This window comes from Liolophura sinensis, chromosome 6 (genome assembly GCF_032854445.1).
Source record: "Liolophura sinensis isolate JHLJ2023 chromosome 6, CUHK_Ljap_v2, whole genome shotgun sequence".
Taxonomy (NCBI): Eukaryota; Metazoa; Mollusca; class Polyplacophora; order Chitonida; family Chitonidae; genus Liolophura; species Liolophura sinensis.
In genome coordinates this window covers 37,443,981-37,463,249 of record NC_088300.1, presented here as the reverse complement: position 1 = coordinate 37,463,249, position 19,269 = coordinate 37,443,981, and the positions used below count along the sequence as shown (strand labels likewise).

At 39.3% G+C, this 19,269-nt stretch overlaps 2 protein-coding genes across 2 annotated transcripts; one reads left to right on the top strand and one right to left on the bottom strand.

Annotated features, from left to right (window-relative positions):
* Nucleotides 1-2,181: 2,181 nt before the first annotated feature.
* On the bottom strand, nt 2,182-7,241 carry LOC135468628 (enhancer of rudimentary homolog). Its single transcript, XM_064746991.1, has 4 exons — nt 7,121-7,241; nt 4,424-4,511; nt 4,003-4,123; nt 2,182-3,174 (listed from the first exon to the last, which is right to left on the bottom strand). Exons 1-4 carry the CDS (start codon nt 7,121-7,123, stop codon nt 3,078-3,080), a joined length of 309 nt encoding a protein of 102 aa, XP_064603061.1. The 5' UTR covers nt 7,124-7,241; the 3' UTR covers nt 2,182-3,077.
* Nucleotides 7,242-7,339: 98 nt separating this feature from the next.
* LOC135468609 (zinc transporter ZIP9-like) lies at nt 7,340-16,626 on the top strand. Its single transcript, XM_064746951.1, has 7 exons — nt 7,340-7,702; nt 9,275-9,380; nt 10,957-11,169; nt 11,516-11,599; nt 12,231-12,316; nt 13,967-14,101; nt 15,813-16,626. The coding sequence occupies exons 1-7, from the start codon at nt 7,607-7,609 to the stop codon at nt 16,035-16,037; spliced, it is 945 nt and encodes a 314-aa protein (XP_064603021.1). The 5' UTR covers nt 7,340-7,606; the 3' UTR covers nt 16,038-16,626.
* The last annotated feature ends 2,643 nt before the right edge of the window (nt 16,627-19,269 follow it).

Below are 19,269 nucleotides of genomic sequence, written 5' to 3'. Positions count from 1 at the left end.
TTTTGAAAGTTTCCGTTTCTCTGTACTTTATTGAGTGCCCCTAAATGTGGCCTGATGAAAACCTGAAGTTAGACCAAATGCAGTGTCAGGGATTCAGAATTGTCAGGACCCACATGTATATAGTGTAGTTGATTTCTTTATTTACTTCATAAGAAGAGAGCTTAAGCTTACTTTTTTTTACCAAGTCCTTTATAGATTACAAACTGGTGTCCCAAATATTTGTTTTTTGTGTGAATTTGTGTATGTAGAATATTAGTGGTCCGTGAATTCATGGTGTTGTTGATCATGTGAAAAATACTCCTTGGGACAGCAGTGGTTAACAACTTGTACTATTGTTTAAGGATGTAATAAATATATGTATATTTGAAGACTTTATTTTTTTTGGTTGCTTTTATGTTTTAACTACTTGATAGGAACACTGGTAGTTAGTATTCACGGTTTTCACTCGACTGGTCAGAGTCATTTGACTAATAGGGGCCCGAGGGGCCTCCGTGGCTCAGTTGGTTAGCGCGCTAGCGCAGCGTAATGACCCAGGAGTCTCTCACCAATGTGGTCGCTGTGAGTTCAATTCCAGCTCATGCTGGCTTCCTCTCCGGCCGTACGTGGGAAGGTCTTGCGGCAACCTGCGGATGGTCTTGGGTTTCCCCCGGGCTGTGCCCAGTTTCCACCCACCATAATGCTGTCCGCCGTCGTATAAGTGAAATATTCTTGAGTACTGCGTAAAATCAAATAAATAAATAAATAATAGGGCCCTGACTGCTGTGTTTAAAGTGAATTATATATAATACATGTACTTTGAAAAAAGTTAAGCACCAGTCTATATTTTGAATATTATGTCACAAATGAAAAGGTTCCCAAACAACTTGCCATAGGTCATTAGTCGACACCAAGCCCTCCAGTTTCTTTGACATACAAAAGCGATCACCACTGCATAGGTGAAAAGTTTTTGATTATTCCATTTAAAGAAAAGAATCAATCCATCTAAAATCAAAGCTAAAGATAGTTTCGTGTCATTATGGGGATTAGTAGGTACCATTCTTGGTTTATTAATAGATTTCATGAAGGTCAAGCTACGTGTATTGAAATTTGTGTTGGGGATAAATATTTAGTACTCATGACCCCCCTTCCCTCTCCCCTCCCCTCTTCAAGAGAGCAGTTTGTCACACCATGACCAACTTTGGTGTTTCTGTCCAACATAATTAAAGACGGATCATTGTTGAATGTCATGTGGTTTCATTCATATAGCATTCCCAGACCGAGGGTTGGTTTCCTACCATAATACACATTCCACATTACATTAAAAGTATCTAAGTTACAGGTTTTTTTGTCAACAATCTTATTGACCTAGAAGCTCGTGTCCAGCCAATCTTTGATCTTGTTTACATGTTGCGTGAAATACAACTGCGGTGGAGCGAAATCCCGATACTTTTACAGGACATGTACACACAAATCACATATTAGGGTTCTAAACCATTTTGTGATGACAAAACATGCATGTGCAGTTGTTTTGATAGCATAAAGATATGCACACACCCATGCACGTGTAAGACTGAGCCAGCCAAAGGTTTGATTTGATCAGTGTTGATCACCTTACTCATGAATATGTCACTTCTGTGTAGGCAGTCTGTATGAATTGGTGAAGTAAACCATTCCTTGGGCAAGTAATGGCGAAGTCAACCATTCCTTGGGCAAGTAATGGTGAAGTAACCCATTCCTTGGGCAAGTAATGGTGAAGTAAACCATTCCTTTGGCAAGTAATGGTGAAGTCAACCATTCCTTGGGCAAGTAATGGTCAAGTAACACATTCCTGACCTGCGTGCACAACAATCAAGTGGAGGGCCAGCTGGGGCTTTGTTTTGCACACCATTATGGACATCTGATAGTGTTTATTTATCCCTCCCTTCTCGGTCAGGTTTTTCTACATGTAAGGTGCTCTTGTTCACGCAAAATAATACTAGACACCATGGATTAATCAGTGTAAGGATTGTGCAAAGTGAATTTTCTCAGAAATATTACCCAAGAACGTGAATGTAAGAGGGACACTGCTAGCAGCTAAATACTATTGACACTACATCTTTTTCTTTTTAACACTGTTTGTTCTCCAGTGTACTATAGTACACTATAGACAATGTCGTAGATCTATCGTTTTTGCTTCATTACTAAATCACCAACACACAGATGTACTTTATTAAATCCTTAATTTTATTTAGTCATTTTTTATAAACAAAGGTGACAAAGTTATGCATGTATGATGGATGAACATGACACTAGGCTATATACATAATTGCTACAGACATACCCTCTATCAAAGTAATACAATAAAACCAAAGTTACCGGTAAAAATAAACTATGGCATTTAACATCTTAACATGCTAACTTACATAGATTGAAAACTTAATTTTCTACAGACCTGTTGAACACTGGTTATCTACATGTGATGAACAGATGAAACACAATCTGACATAGACAAACTGAAAATATAAGCTCTATATAAGGTATTATCCCCCCCCCCCCCCGAAAAAATGCCAAATTGCATCAAGCTAAAATTACAATTTACTAACACCAATAAATGGTTTTATTATTACTGGAAATTACTGACCAACCCTTTGAGATCACTACAAAAGCTGGACTTTTGGAATTAAACAAGAGCTTGCATGGTATAGTGCGCAATGAGTATACAGGAGCTGCTAATCAATCAAACACAACCACGGTGACATCTTCAGTTCAACACACAGACGTAAAACTGGCGTATCGCACCGCAAGAAGCCATGAATTAAGTACACCATCTCAAAATGACTCGCTTAAAGCCAGTTCAGAAGTCGAGAATAGCCTGCTGATGAATGCATCTTTCAAATTTTAACATAAAAAAGTTCAATAGGGAAACAGCTTTACGAGTTGTATGTCAAAAAATGAGGCATGTGGAAAAGCAATTTTTCAAGCTTTGATGGTTGACAGGGGAGGCAACTTGAATGTCCAGCCTAGTTTCACCAGAAGACAATAAGTGATGATGAGAATGATTCCCATGAATCTAACTTTTCCTAGTCTTTTCCTGGCACACTTCTGTACTATTTCCCAGCTCACACTTTTCCTGCCTGTTTCCTCAGCATGATGTAGATTTTCTCTTTCAGCCAGTCCTTGTTATGGGGCACATATGTTCCAAGGGATTTCTGATATCTAGACAAATTAACAAAAAAAACAGCCACTAATAGTTACACAGCTATACATATACAGACTAACAGTAGTTACTTATTTCACCTAAAATGAATTTCAGATGAACTGTCTGCCTAACCACCAGCTCTGAATGATGATTACACAGATGTATGTATGCTTGGCTTTAATGTTGTACTTAACAATTTTTGCAGTCACAAAACGACGAGGAGTCTTTATAGGTTTGTGTGCATATACTGTGTCTTCTTGTGACGGAGAGAGTCCATGCCGCCAAAGTGCTACTGCCACTGAAGTATCATGCCGAAGACACCAAACTTCACATGACACCCCCGGCCCAGTCACATTATACTGACACTGATCGAATCAGTCATGTTTCCTTGCTCTAACCTGAGCACCAAGCAAGGCAGCAGCAAATGCCATTTTTAAAGTCTTTGGTACGACCCAACCCAGGTTTGATCCTGGGGTCTCCTGGCTTCAAGGCCGACTGTCTAACCATTAGGCCACCAAAGTGGTCATGATTATATGTGTTAGTGTTGAAACCATTTCATAACTGTATTTGTTTTTTTTGGGTCTCGCTATTCCTACACAATTCACATTTTCTGAAGAACCTCCACAAACTGTTGCAAAACATTAAAAACAAAAACATCAAATCAACCTAACAAAAAAGTTTTAATCTAATCACCTTGAAAAGATTATTGGCCTTTCAATTTTATAAAGAATAAAATTCCCCACATTTAAGCAGAGTTGCCAGTCCACATCACTAAGCACTGTAATAAATGCTTTTCATTCTGTTGGAGAAAATATCCTCTGCACTCTTACACCATAGATACTTACACCAAACAGCAAAGGTCTGTGAGCTGGTCAATGAAGTCAAATAACTGGCTGATGTCATATGTTATGGAGGGGCAATCTGGGTTTAGCCTCTTTAAATGTTCTTCATAGATCTTACATACCCCTGTAACGAGAGTAAATGTAAAGAATTACAATATCTGAGAATGTGAACATCCGACACAATAAACTAATATAAAGCATATTCAAGTGGTTTTATTACATACATAAGCATTACATATTCATGATTACACATGGACTTAACAGCTGGCTGCTCTGTGCTAAAATCAGGTTATCTCTGTGAATTGCACAAACCATCCAGCACACTGATATGATCAAACAGCAGTTACAGCACACAGACATTTCTTGCAAAGATAACTTCAACATGCTACTGGTACAATGAAGCCTGTCAACAGAGAAAACTTACCTTCCAGACACTCTGTGACAGAGTCATAATCCGAGTAGGTTCTGGTCTCCGGACGGGTGTTCGGCTGTACGAGCAATATGGTGTGAGACTGCAATGTTGAACAGATAATACCTTAATAGCAGAAATACAAACTTGGTAAACTCCTCACCCACAAACACCCTTGATTTATTTGATTGAATTTTTACGCCGTACTCAAGAATATTTCACTTATACAACAGCAACCAGCATTATCGTGGGAGGAAACCGGGGAAAATCCACGACCATCTGCAGGTTGCTGGCAGACCTTCCCACCCAACCACCCTTAAAGCCACAGCCGAAACAGGAACAGTTAGATTCAAGCATGTGACCTTATTGGTGAAGAGCCTGATATTTGGTGACTTCTCTGTTTCCGCTGAATGACCTGTTACATACTAATGTTTGTAGCCCTAAAAGACTCAACTCCCTTTTCTTAAGGGAGTCTCAACGCTAACAGTACTAATTTCGTACTCAACGAAGATTGCGCTAGCGCAGCGTAATGACCCAGGGGCCTCTCACCAATGCGGCCGCTGTGAGTTCAAGTCCAGCTCATGCTGGCTTCCTCTCCGGCCGTAAGTGGGAAGGTCTGCCAGCAACCTGCGGATGGTCGTGGGTTTCCCCCGAACTGTGCCCGGTTTCCTCCCACCATAATGCTGGCCACCGTCGTATGAGTGAAATATTCTTGTGTATGGCCTAAAACACCAATCAAATAAATAAATCAATCAAAGAAGATTGAGGCAGATTCTCTTTGTTATCGAACAAGTCTCGAGCAAATAAAATACACCAACCTAAAGACCTGCTTTCCACACCCACCACACCACCACCAGATGCTCCTACTGGCTTTAGGATAGATTTATTATAGCCATGAAGGCTTCCAGGACATGCGTGTAGACCTGCATGAAGACCTACATGTAGCTGCTCAACACAGCGGCTACGGCAGAGGAGCATCTTTAGGTGGTATGTTTTATTTGCACGAGACTTGTTCAATAACAAAGAGAATCGGCCTGGACCTTCATTGAGTACAAAATTAATACTGTTAGCGTCAAGACTCCAAAGACGCTAGGCCAATATAAGAAAACCGTAAGTGGAAAGGTCAGCCAGCAACCTGCGGACGGTCATGGGTTTTCCGCTGGCTCTGCCTGGTTTCCTCCCACCATAATGCTGGCCGCTGTCGTAGAAAGTGACATATTCTTGAACACAGCATAAAACACCAATCACATAAAAAAGTAAATCAATATAAGAAAAGGAAGTCTTTTGGGGCTATAGTGTTTGTAGTTGACTATTCGTATACAATTTGACTATGTTTTATTGTCCTGGCTTGAGGCAGAATCATATCATCATGTTATATTATTCCTGCTCGAAAACCACCTACCTCTTAACAACATGCGTCTGGTATATTGTCCAACACAATATTAATTGGATACTGGGATAAAGCCAAAGTCGTGCATGTCAATATTTCCCAGCTTGACATGGGACCTTCAGTAAATAATTGCCAAACCGCCAGCCGACCAATCGACATGGATGTTGAGGAAAACATATATGCGCCCATCGGCAAACTTCTTAGAAGTTATAATTTTGTCTCTGATAAGTTTGTCTTGTTTTCTTTTTAAAGTTAATATTCTGAGTTTGGATAGAACTTGGCCGCTGAATGAATTTATGTTTTCCTTGACGTCCATGTCAATCAGTGCCAACCAGCGGTCTGGTGAAGGTCCCTTGTCAAGCTGGAAATGATTAACAGGAAGCTGACCTGTGCATGACGCTAGGCAGTATCTTGAACAGCCAGTGTGGTGTGCTAGCAGGATTTAGACGCAGATTTGGGTTTATCAACACAAAGACACAGATTTGACTTTATCAACAAAAAGAATTTCTCGCCCGCATATGCTACTTCCCAGATTCCCAGACGACTTATCGGACAAGGCATGAATCGGTGTATGGTTTACCATTGGTTCCCCCTGTGGCTACGATACTCTGCCAGCCAAATATAAAGTATAAAGTAGCCACCTAGGTACAATGGTTATCCTGGTTCCCAGGCCTCGCAACTGCAAACGAAGTGGCCCACGAGCCCTGAAGGTGCACATTATGGGCTGCCACTTTTGTGTAGTTCAAGCGAGCAGAGAAGTTGAACTTACTGTAACATGGATGGATGGATATTTGCCTCTGAGATGATCCACAGCTAGGGATTTTATCTATCTGGCAGTCCAGAAACCTCAGCATGCAAAGGAGTGACTGAACAGGCTGGGAAGGTTAGTAATTGTTGTATGAAATTTTACGATGCCTCCTTTAGGATTGAGTGGGAGCAATCCATGACTGTGCAAACTCTTGTACAAATATAAGTGAGTGAAGTGTAATCATCCAGGGATATATGGTATAGGACTAGAGGGTTATTTCCCTACAAGTTGTGCAGTCTGGATCTGCCTACACTATTCCGAGTTTAGCATACTGGAAGCTCTCGTGGTGTTGGTGGAGAGTGTCTCTATTAGCAGCGCCACATCAGTCACATGGATGTGAGATTCTCACACTGTTGTTGTTGTGATAGGCTATCAGGTATAGGCGCACGCAACTCTGTACAGTTCTGTCCCTTCACATTTCTATCGATGAGGGCAAACTGGTTATTATGCACATTTACAAATTTTACACAATGACTCACATAACATTAACACATAAACGAAAATCATAAATTACCATTCTGACACTTTGAAAAGACGCTGAATGGATCTTCAACGCACTTGCTGCTGTACACACTGAAATGGCAATCTGTTCTCCAGCAGATCTATCTTATTGGCTAAAGACGCATCTGCAGTATATCTGCGTGGAGACTTTTTACATTAGCGCCATCTGGTGGTAATGGTAAGCCTGGCTTGCGCGTGCGCACCATCAACAAAACACAATGTGAGAAGAAAGCCGACTGTCATAGCTGCCACGTACTGATCAAGCTTCCATTGATTGATTGAAAGCCGTTACCGATCTAAAGGAATCACCTGGCAGAAAGATTATCTGTTGCATCTGTGGACATGTGGCATAGCTTGAGAATTATACCATGCATTACGCGCAGCGGCCCGTAGCTTTTCCGGTCGACTGGCAGTATCAGAAACACTGAAACAGGTGATCTGTGGAAATTAGCGTCATCAAAACAAATCTGACAGTTTCTTTGGGCACCTGAGTACGACAATGGATGAATTGTGGACTGTAATCATTCTCTCTCTGGCTATGCTAGTAGGATGTTATGTGGCTGGTCTTATCCCACTAGCGTTTACCTTTTCCGAGGTAATTAGAGAATTATGACAGGTTAATGTACATATTGTGAATGAGTGAGAAAGTGCTTAAGGTTTAACGTCATACTTAACAATATTTCACTCATGTGACGATGAGGGAGTCACGAGAGTGCATGTACATGTAATGTGCCTCCTTGTTGCAGGACGGATTTCCACCGCTGTGTTACCAAGTGCTGCTTCATTGAGACGACTTAGGCAAATAAGCTGCCCCACCTAAGCCATTACAAATTCGGTACAAAATACATCATACTTATAGGAAGAATTCTAAGAGCAGTAAGCATTAAAGATGCAGTGTCACACAAAACATTAACCCCATGAGCATATTAGGCCGAAGTCAAAGGAGTAAGTCATCACATTTGTCCGTCTATCCGTGCCGATGGCATGAACGAGATGATTGTAAGAGAAGTCAAACCATTTCAGATAGAATTTCATATTTGGTATGAAGGTTCATATGGAGATTTCCATTCAAACTGGGGACTAATTCTATCAAACTTCTGGTTTCCACGGCAAAACATTGAAAACAGCAATGACGTGATCGCAGTAAAAGTAAAACCGTGTCAGATAAGGATTTCATAGTTCATATGCAGGCTCATACTGAGTTAAAGTTGGTACCTATTCAAACTGTAACTATTTTGATCAGATTTCTGGTTTCCATGTCAGTTGACAGGAAGTAGTAAGTTTCAATGTGGTGATGATCGTGGGTTTCCCCCGGGCTCTGCCAAGTTTCCTCCCACCATAATGCTGAGCCAATCAGATTTATGGTTTGGAAAGCAAACAACTGAGTTCGGCACACACACATACAAGTACAAAGCTGTTAAATCCACTAGTGCTGTGGGATTGTGTTTGTGACTCTCACTTCTTGTACCTGCCCTGATAGCACAGTAGGTGTCCACTTCGGGAGTGGGTAGATCCAGGGTCATTCCTGGGTCGAGTCACACCTAAGACCTTTAAGGAGGGAGTTGTAACTTCCTCGCTTGGTGTTCAGCATGAAGGGGATAGTGCAACAACTGGTTGACCTGTATCAGTGTAATGGCTCAGGCGGGGCGGCTTACTTGCCTTCGGTAAGGCGCTTCCATGATGTAGCATTAGATAAAAGAGTGGTGGAAATCTGTCCTGCAACAAGGAGGCACGTTACATGCACTCTAAGGATTCCTTCATCGTCATACAACTGAAAAATTGTTAAGTACACTGTTAAACCCCAAGCAGTCACTCACGTATTTCGTGTTGTTATTTGAATTGCAAAGACTTGCTTTGTAAATTTTCAGAAAATTCACAACAATCAAGCTGCACCTCTTATTTTTTCTATTTTTGATGTAATTAAAGAGATATTTGCTGATTTTCTGTTGGCAACTCTTACAAACTGGTTACATCTATGTTATTTGATGCTTGAAGAATTAGTACATTCTTATGTCATCTAGCCACAAATTTGTAGCTGTATAATAAATGTTATTATTACAGTTCTGAGAGATGATGCCAAAATCAAAGCTAGCATCATCAAATAGGAAGTGAGACAGATGTAATTGCACTGAAACCAAGAATTATTTGTGGGGCTTGTTTGCTGTAGGAAAAGTTGAAGTTGGTGACGGTTTTGGGTGCAGGACTGCTCGTGGGAACATCTCTGGCTGTCATAATACCTGAGGCTGTACATAATATGTATTCTTCCCATCAAGGTGAGTCAGCCAGCAAAAAATAACAGATTTTAAGTACACATTCTTTGTCGTCGGTAACCTGACCATGGCATAAAAAAATGTTGGTAAAAATGTTGGTTGGTAGGAAAGTATTTTTCTGGCTGATTCGGGAAACTATGGGGATTTTAATGAAATTAACACTGAGATAAAAGTAATAATAAAAAAGAAATTGAATCCCAGGCCTTTTTTTTGGAGGATCAATCAAGATTCCCCCAATGGATATATTATTAATGATAGCCCTAACAAATACATGTGCATTATGTAGGTCTCCATCTGTGTTCAGCAAACATGCAGTCCAGATGTAACTTTGGCATCATCCATGTTTGGAATTGCTTGCATACCAACTCTCTTACAATTGGATCAGTACAATGGTACACAAACATTAGTGCAACACTTAGTTTGATATTGGGCATAACACATGCATACTTTTATTGAATGACATGAACACCAGAATGTTGACATTTTTCTCCGGGCCACTGCCTGGATTCCTCCCACCATAATACTGGTCGCCAGTAACATTGCTGTACTTTTCACTGCATTCAGACTTTAATAGTGGCTCAATACATAAAATGTAGGCTATTAATATCACCACACAGAAAACTGTTCACATCAAACAGAGATTTTACCTTAATACTCTCTGTGATCTCAGGTCAAGGGTTTAAATCACAACGTGGAGGTGTTAACATGATAAAAACATAAACCATCAAAATATTGACCAAATTTTGCGTGTAAAATGTTGATACAACATAATGTTGTAGCTTATTCACTGTGTATTTTACATGTATTTGCTTTCATGTTTTAGTATTTCCAGAAGTATATAAAAAGAGAGAGGTGTGCCACGCTCTCTTTATACGATCCCCCATCTTGGTACTCCCACTCCACATTGATTGGTTCATACAGTCTCAGCAATACCTGATCGGACATTTGTGTTTCTAGAAGAATGCTTCACAATGCATTCTAATGAATCTGACCGTACTCACTGACCATGCCATGCAGACTACAAATTATTTCCCATAATTCCTCAGTAGCACCTTGTGTATTGTTAGCACCATCGCCCACATTGACCTACCAGATCACACAAACTATGTGTACTAAATAATGCAGTGGCAAACTTCACTGTATTATATGTACTTGTATTTCTGGTATGACCCTTGTTAGACAGCCATTTATCAACAAAGATTTTGGTCTTCAAAGTGTTGATGACATCAAGTAAAGACTCTGGACACTTAGCTTTAAAGTTCTACTTCCGTTTATTAACTGTACATTTTACTCTCTAGAATGAAGTCTGGAAGGGTTTATATGTTGGTCCATGCATGGATTGATTGACAGAGGGTTGCCATAGCTAATCCCAGTATGGACTGATCATGTTTGAACTAGGCGAAAAACAGGTAACAATATAAGAAAGAAGGGAGTAAAATACTGATTAAAAGATTAACATTGATATGACATGTATTTAGGCAAAGGCAGTTCTTACACCATCATAACACAAGCACATGTTTTTTTATCCAACATGTGGAAAATTGTACAGCCATATATATTAGTCTGTTTCTTTTAAAAGGTGAACACCACCATGAGGATGAGTCCAAGCATATGACAGCAGAAAAACTGACCCAGGGAGAGGCTGGACAAGACACTAGTGCTCATCATCATCCCCACACCCACAGTAGGATAGACACACATACAACTATCGGCATTGCTCTAGTTGTAGGCTTCATCTTCATGTTACTTGTGGATCAGATTGGTGGGGGGTCCCACTCCCACGCACCCACAGGTGAGTGGCCACAAGTTTTCCTCAACATTGACTATTATTAAGCTTACCGTATTTCACTTAAAATCTGGAACATAAAAATACACTTTCAGAAGCACATAAAGGACCTGAAATGAAAATTACGTTTTTCTCATACGAAATTAATCAAACTTCACAAAAAAACTTTTCTTTATATCTCTTTGCTCGAAATGAAGTAAAATGTGTCTTGGGCAAAATGACAAACTTATATACTTTAATTCTTAATGAATTCCTTTGAAAAATTAGTGTGATATATTTTTCAGACGAATTTTGAATAGGTGGTAATCTATACAACTTTGTTTTTTTGGTTTTTTTTCTTGCTGTCCTACAGTTGATTCAGAGACCCCAAGTCAACCAGCAGTTCAAAACAGAAATAAAATAACAGCCACCCTGGGACTAGTTGTTCATGCAGCAGGTAGGTATATGGATTTGCTTAACAAGGTACAAAGTTCTGATCGTGAAACCTTGTTTATGCTCATGAATTGTCCTTGTGTGAAGATTTGTTCTTCTCAGTTATGTTTTTTTGCTGTAAAATGTAATCTGAAATGCTTTGCTAAATTTCTGCCGCTACAAAGAGGAAATATCAAATGCTTCATCTCGTGCCTCAGTGGACATTTAGCACTTAAAGTACGTGTCATGTGCTAGTACAGTGACAGCTAGTCAGATATGGCTTCTTAGTTTGGGCGCCTTTTGAGTCATAATTTGGGCAAAAGAACAAGTAATTGTTAAAACATATGTAACTTCAAGCCAAATTATGCAAATACGAACAAAAGACATTGGTTACGTATTATATAGGATTAAATCACAGATTTTTAGCATTAAATTAAATAATTTTTTATATGTATAAACATATTTCTAAAATTTTGATCTAATCTTAATTTCATTGTTTTCGGTTTAATTTGGGTGTCCAAAAGGGTATGAAAATGTGACCTGTTGCAGTAGAGTAGCTAATTCCAAAATCGTTTCACTTCAGCATGAAAATTGAGTGTCTAACTTGAAAAGAAGCTAAGCTGAGATTATATAAGGTGTGTTTGTTGTCTGTACAGCTGATGGCGTGGCCCTGGGAGCTGCTGTATCCACAGCGGAGGCTCATGTCACTGGTATTGTCTTTCTGGCCATTATGCTTCACAAGGTGGGTAACTGATTTTCACCTCACTGGTATTGTCTTTCTGGCCATTATGCTTCACAAGGTGGGTAACTGATTTTCACCTCACTGGCATTGCCTCCCTGCTCATTATGCTTCACAAGGTGGGTAACTGATTTTCACCTCACTGGTATTGTCTTTCTGGCCATTATGCTTCACAAGGTGGGTAACTGATTTTCACCTCACTGGTATTGTCTTTCTGGCCATTATGCTTCACAAGGTAGGTAACTGATTTTCACCTCACTGGTATTGTCTTTCTGGCCATTATGCTTCACAAGGTGGGTAACTGATTTTCACCTCACTGGTATTGTCTTCCTGACTATTATGCTTCACAAGGTAGGTAACTGATTTTCACCTCACTGGTATTGTCTTTCTGGCCATTATGCTTCACAAGGTGGGTAACTGATTTTCACCTCACTGGTATTGTTTTCCTGGCTATTATCCTTCACAAGGTGGGTAGCTGATTTTCACCTCACTGGTATTGTCTTGCTGGCCATCATGCTTCACAAGGTGGGTAACTGATTTTCACCTCACTGGCATTGCCTCCCTGCTCATTATGCTTTACAAGCTGGCTAACTGATTTTCACCTCACTGGTATTGTCTTCCTGACTATTATGCTTCGCAAGGTGGGTAACTGATTTTCACCTCACTGGTATTGTCTTCCTGGCTATTATCCTTCACAAGGTGGGTAGCTGATTTTCACCTCACTGGTATTGCCCTGCTGGCCATCATGCTTCACAAGGTGGATAACTGATTTTCACCCCACTGGCATTGCCTTCCTGCTCGTTTTGCTTTACAAGCTGGCAAACTGATTTTCACCTCACTGGTATTGTCTTCCTGGCTATTATGCTTCGCAAGGTGGGTAACTGATTTTCACCTCACTGGTATTGTCTTCCTGGCTATTATCCTTCACAAGGTGGGTAGCTGATTTTCGCCTCGGTGGGTAGCTGATTTTCACCTCACTGGTATTATCTTCCTGACTATTATGCTTGGCAAGGTGGGTAGCCGATTTTCACCTCACTGGTATTGTCTTCATGGATCTTATGCTTCACAAGGTGGGTAGCTGATTTTCACCTCAGTGGTATTGTCTCCCTGGCTATTATTCGTCACAAGGCTGGTAGCTGATTTTCACCTCGCTGTCATTGTCTCCTTGGTCATTATGTTTCACAAGGTGGGTAGCTGATTTTCACCTCACTGGTATTGTCTTCATGGATCTTATGCTTCACAAGGTGGGTAGCTGATTTTCACCTCACTGATATTGTCTTTTTGGTCATTATGCTCTTTTTTGCTCAGATGGTCATCTCACTCTACTGTTAATATTTACTGTTTTATCTGTTGACAACCTCTGCTTAAAGGGACACAGAATTGTTGGCTGAAAGTGGAGACAGAATTTCCTGGGTTAAACCATGCTGCTTTGTGCATGTTTGAATAAATCGGCCATACCTGAAATTAAGATTAGGCTGGGCATAGCCCTGACATACCCGTCTCCCACGTCAGCCAATCAGAAACGATTGTGTATCCCTTTAAGCATATTGACATGTTTACCATTTTCTAACTGTTAGCCTATTTAGAAAGTGTTGCTATATCTATGTGGTGATGTTTTTGTAAAATTTCTTTGACGTCGCTGGCTATTTTCAGGCTCCAGCAGCATTTGGCCTGGTTTCTTTCCTTCTCCATGAAGGATTTGACAGGAATCGTATCCGGAAACATTTAGCAGTGTTTGCCTTGGCAGCTCCATTTCTATCCTTAGTCACATATTTCACTTTAAGTACGGTGAGTGAAAGAGCATACATATTCTGTACACTATTTGGGCAATGTTTCTTCAGCATAATTTTTTTATCATCTGATAGACCATGAAAAAAGAAATATTTTAATTTTTTATTTAGAATTTATTCTAGCATTTGTCATGGAAATAACATGAGGTTTGAATTGTTATGTGGACTTTATTGACTTGCTTATAATTAGGTCTTATGTATATATTTAAATTTCACCGTTAATATAAAAACGTTATTTTGACATAAAATGCTTGATTTGGGCTGGGGGCCTCTGTGGCTCAGTTGGTTAGCGCAGAGGCCTCTCACCAATGCGGTCGTTGTGAGTTCAAGTTCAGCTCATGCTGGCTTCCTCTCCGGTCGTAAGCGGGAAGGTCTTCCAGCAGCCTGCGGACGGTCGTGGGTTTCCCCCAGTTTCCTCCCACCATAATGCTGGCGGCCATCGTATAAAAGAAATATTCTTCAGTACGGCGTAAAACAACAATCAAATAAACAAATAAATTGATTTGGGCTAGGAAATAATGTGCTTGTCGTCATTGGACGTAATAGTGTCTATAGGGTCCATGAAGCCCACCTTAAACATTGCAGACATTTGGTTTAAATTACTTACTACTTGTCACAAATCACATCACCTTTATGCAATATTCTAACTGTGGCAGTTATTTACAAATAAGTGTGAATTTCTAATAGCTGCGACTTCCCAAAAAAAAAAAAGCAGTGTTATTCTGCACAGAAGCCACATGTTAAAGGATTGGTTGTCTGAAATGGTTAATGATTACAATTGTCAAAAGAAAAGACAACAAATAATATACAATAATTGTTCTTATTCTGTGGACGCTCTAATTATCTGAACACTTTCAACTACCCTCAACCTCCACCCCATCTTTATGCCTACACTTTTCAGAATGCTGTTGAAGGGAATGGTTGATTAGTGATTAGTGTCAGTCACTTGTTGTAGCTAGAACCCCCCCCCCCCCCCCAAATTTAACATTTATTTAAAGGTAACCAGATGTGGCAATGTTCTGTTCATTCCTGATACACTTAAATTCTTGCGCTACTCTACCCATAAGCCTGTCTCTTATTGTATAAATGAAATATTCTTAAAGGAGAAGAAAACTTTAAAAAATGACACTAGAGGCTGAAAAGAGCACATTTTTTTTTCTGTCTGGTTGTGCCAACTACAGATTTTGCGATTTTTCCCGCCACGCACATAATGCCAGTGAGAGTCCTTAATGCTGCCGGAACCTACATCAAACATTCTGGTTTCCCAATTGTCAAGCGGAAAACGAACTGTACTGTTCTTTACCTTCTGGGAAAAAGAGTTCTACTCGAAATGTACAAACTGCACTTCGGCCGTTTCCAACGGCAATTCTCCTAACACAGAAGACTTCAGGACTAGTTCTTAGGCAAAATGGAGTCGCCCACAGCAGATTTTGGCACTGACTTTATTTATAATTTATCAACTTGAGGTACATATTAGAATGTTTTTATGGCATGCACTTGCGAGGAAATGCATACACTTTTCAATGGTGTTTGATTGATATTTAAATTTTCTTCTCCTTTAAGTATGGCACAATAAACACAAATCACATGAATAATTAAGCATTTCTAGATATCACTATGTAGGTGATATTTGTGATAAAGCTATTACATGCAACCTATATACATGTATACTGTACAGTCTTATGTCTTATTACTGCTTTCTTTTTCAGCAAAACAAAGAGTCTTTATCTGACCTTAATGCCACTGGAATAGCCATGTTATTTAGTGCCGGGACATTCTTGTACGTGGCCACTGTACATGTGCTTCCAGAGATAGCCAATATGGGAAAGTCGCCTTCAGGCGAAGTCCAGAAAGGCTTCACAAAGACTGAGCTAGCGGCTATGGTGGTTGGTGCTGTTATACCCGTGATTCTGTCCTTAGGCCATAGCCACTGAGATTCTGTGTTTTAGCCACTGATGGCTTGTATGTAAAGACACTCCTGCACTGTTACCAGTTATGAATGTATGAAACCATTCACGTGCGAGTATCAGTTGTATGAAACTCTTAATGTGTACTATAAGGTCAACTCTGTCAAGTATAATGTCAAAGTTAATGATAACAAATTTAAGAAATGAATTTTTACCTAAATTTTTGTTGATATTATCTGTTTACTTTGCATAGAACTGTTTTAGCACGTAAGCATTGATATCGAAGATTGGAAGGAAAATAATTTTTTGCTCACAGAAATTGCAGGTAAATATGCTGAGCTTTGCGTTTTCATACATCACTTAAGCTCCCTTTCGTACTGTACATACACATATGTATGTTGTTGCTGTGGAAATATTGTCTGAACTTGAAGGATGTTTTAATTCTTAATAAGCGGTTATTTTTGTCACGACATCTGACATACTTTTTCTATGCACCACAAGTACACATTAATAGTAGAAGGCATCAGATTTGCGTCAATATGCGTTTGATTACTGGCATGTTTGTAATATGAAAATCTAATTTCATTTGTCACTCATAAAATGTGGCAAATTTCAGGTAAGTTTTGAAAAAGATTTTCATATCTTTTTGTTGTCTTTCGTATGTTTGTTTGTTTGTTTTTTTTTTCATTTTGCTCATCACCGTCTTGCTGTTGTGCAAACTGCTCTCTTGAAAAATACTGATTATTAATTGTTTATATAAGAGTGCATGTAAACCAGGTTACAAATTAGGTGTACAGTGTACTTATGTACTTAGTGTCACTTTTGATGTGCTCTAGCCATTAGGCGCTATGTATTATGTTATAACGACGTTCGTCTGTCTATCTGTCTGTCTGTCCGTTCGTATTTGTGTCCTGGCTTTAACTCGAAGCGTTTTCCACATAGAATTTTAATTTTCGGTGGATACATACATGCACAGATGACTCTATATCGCGACTCACGCGCGTCCATTTCAAGGGTGGACACGGTTACCAGATTGCCATTTCCTATGTATACCATATAAATAGATATGATTTCCTCTATAACTTCAACAATTTTCCACAAAGAGTTTCAATTTTTGGTGGACACATAGATACACAGATGACTGTGTCAAGACTCAAATTTGTCATATTTTTGCAGTTTTCATGGCAACCAGATAGCCATTTTTCTTATATATACTATATGAATAGATATAATTTCATGTCCGGTCTATAGCTCCAGCTGATTTCCGCATTAAGTTTTCATTTGTGGTGGACGTATTTGTCAAATTGCGCAGTTGTCTTGGTAACCACATACCTATCATCAACACCCATGAAGATACCCCTCAGTGTTTATACTCACCACAGTGCTGCTGGTATTCCTGTATATATTTCAAACAAAGGCATTTGTCGTGGTGTAACTCGGCTGAACTCTTGTTTATCTTTTGTTTTTGTTGGTGCAGGTGAAAAAGTTTAACACTTTAAATGACCATGCTAGACATGTGGATATGTACAGTGGTGTAATAAGTGTAACATGCTTTATTGCTTTAATGACATAAGTATATTTATCTACAAGACACAGACTGTATGCGAGGTTTGCAGTGATTGATATGGATGCCATGTGAGTGATATGTTATTGTGAATGTGTCAGCATGAACAATCAGCGAGAGTTGTACAGCTGGCTGTCAGTGGCCTTCACTACTGGGACATTTCTATGTTAGTTCTCACGCTGAAATCCACTGTATAATACAGCTATCCAGAATATTCAAGGCAAAGACCATCAGTTGGAATTTTGTTCTGTTGCCCTTGTAACATTGATCATGTTTAAAAAAAAAATGAAGAATAAATTAATGAAATGTTAAATTTTGAATTATGTGGTACATGTTTCTCATTTTTAAGTTTTACGCTGTTATCCGATTGAATTCACGTACTGAGAGGAAACTTAAATAAGTATATGTGACAGTCAGCCGTTCATATGTTGACTTGATAAACTTGACTTTACTTGGACAATCATAAACTTCAGTGAGCAGCACGAATCTTAAGCATGTACATTTACTTCGTTGGATTATAAAATATCATTGCCCCAGGAATATGCAATGTGCACATGGACTAGGCCTTTGTAGAGAACATATCTATACTTCTAGATTTTCGTGATGTTTGATTTGTGCTGAGCTGTTATATTAGTCCCATGTCAAGTTAACAATCCACAGCATACCACTCGAGGAACTCTTAAAAATTCCAAGCTTTTTTGTGCACTAAATACAGTATATATGTGCTTGCTGCATTTACCATGTACGCCTCCCTTGCTTTCAAAAGATTTTCTGATTATATAGGCTATATCATAGTTTTGAAGTGGTGTTACAACTGCCTGAGTCAATCACTAGCACATTCTTTAGTCACGTTACTAGAGAATTGAAGGTAAAAAAAACCCAAATATAAACTAGCCGAGATAGGCCTTCCATACTATTTTGGCATGAATAATGAAAAATATAGCTTTTAGGTAAAAATTTTTTCTGGAATAGTTATCAGAATATACAAAACATTCCAATGTGAGACGTTCGTTGTCCTGAAGCGCATTAAACTTTAGAAATCTGCCAAAATCGCCATTTCGCCCATTTAACTCGTTATTTATCACCTCCTGGTGATGAGCCCGGGTGCTCAATACTATATAATAGAAGATAAATGAACCTATTTTTGTAGTCCAGGAGCTAGCTGAGGTTAATCGGTCTAGTCGCGTAAGAAGGGTTTGACACAAGAGACTTAGGGGGAGACTCCATCACGGTGTAGTAAGCCAAACTTATTTCATACGTTCCTCACGACAGTCTTATAACGAAAAGCACATGTAGCTCATGCTAAAAGCTCTGCTAAATTACAAAAAAAGGACAACGGTCAGGGTTTTGTAAGATGTCGATTTTAAAGTACATAGCTGAGAACGATCTACTGAATTAACGCTAATTAACACTTTTATCGGTCATATCACGTACACAACGATGGTTTTTTCACCAAAATATACCTTGAGCTATAGTGATTATAAAGTATGTCTGCTTAGGGTTTACGATCGTACTTAACAATTTTTCAGTCCTATAACGACATGGAGTCATTAAGTGTCAGCAGCGCCATGCGCGGCAGATGAAAGTACCATTTTTAAAGTCTTTTAGACGCTCTAATTTAGCCCTTAGGCCACAGAAGCGGTTGTGATTATGAAATGCTAATTCTTCTAAGTTCAAAGTTCATGTGTTACAGTC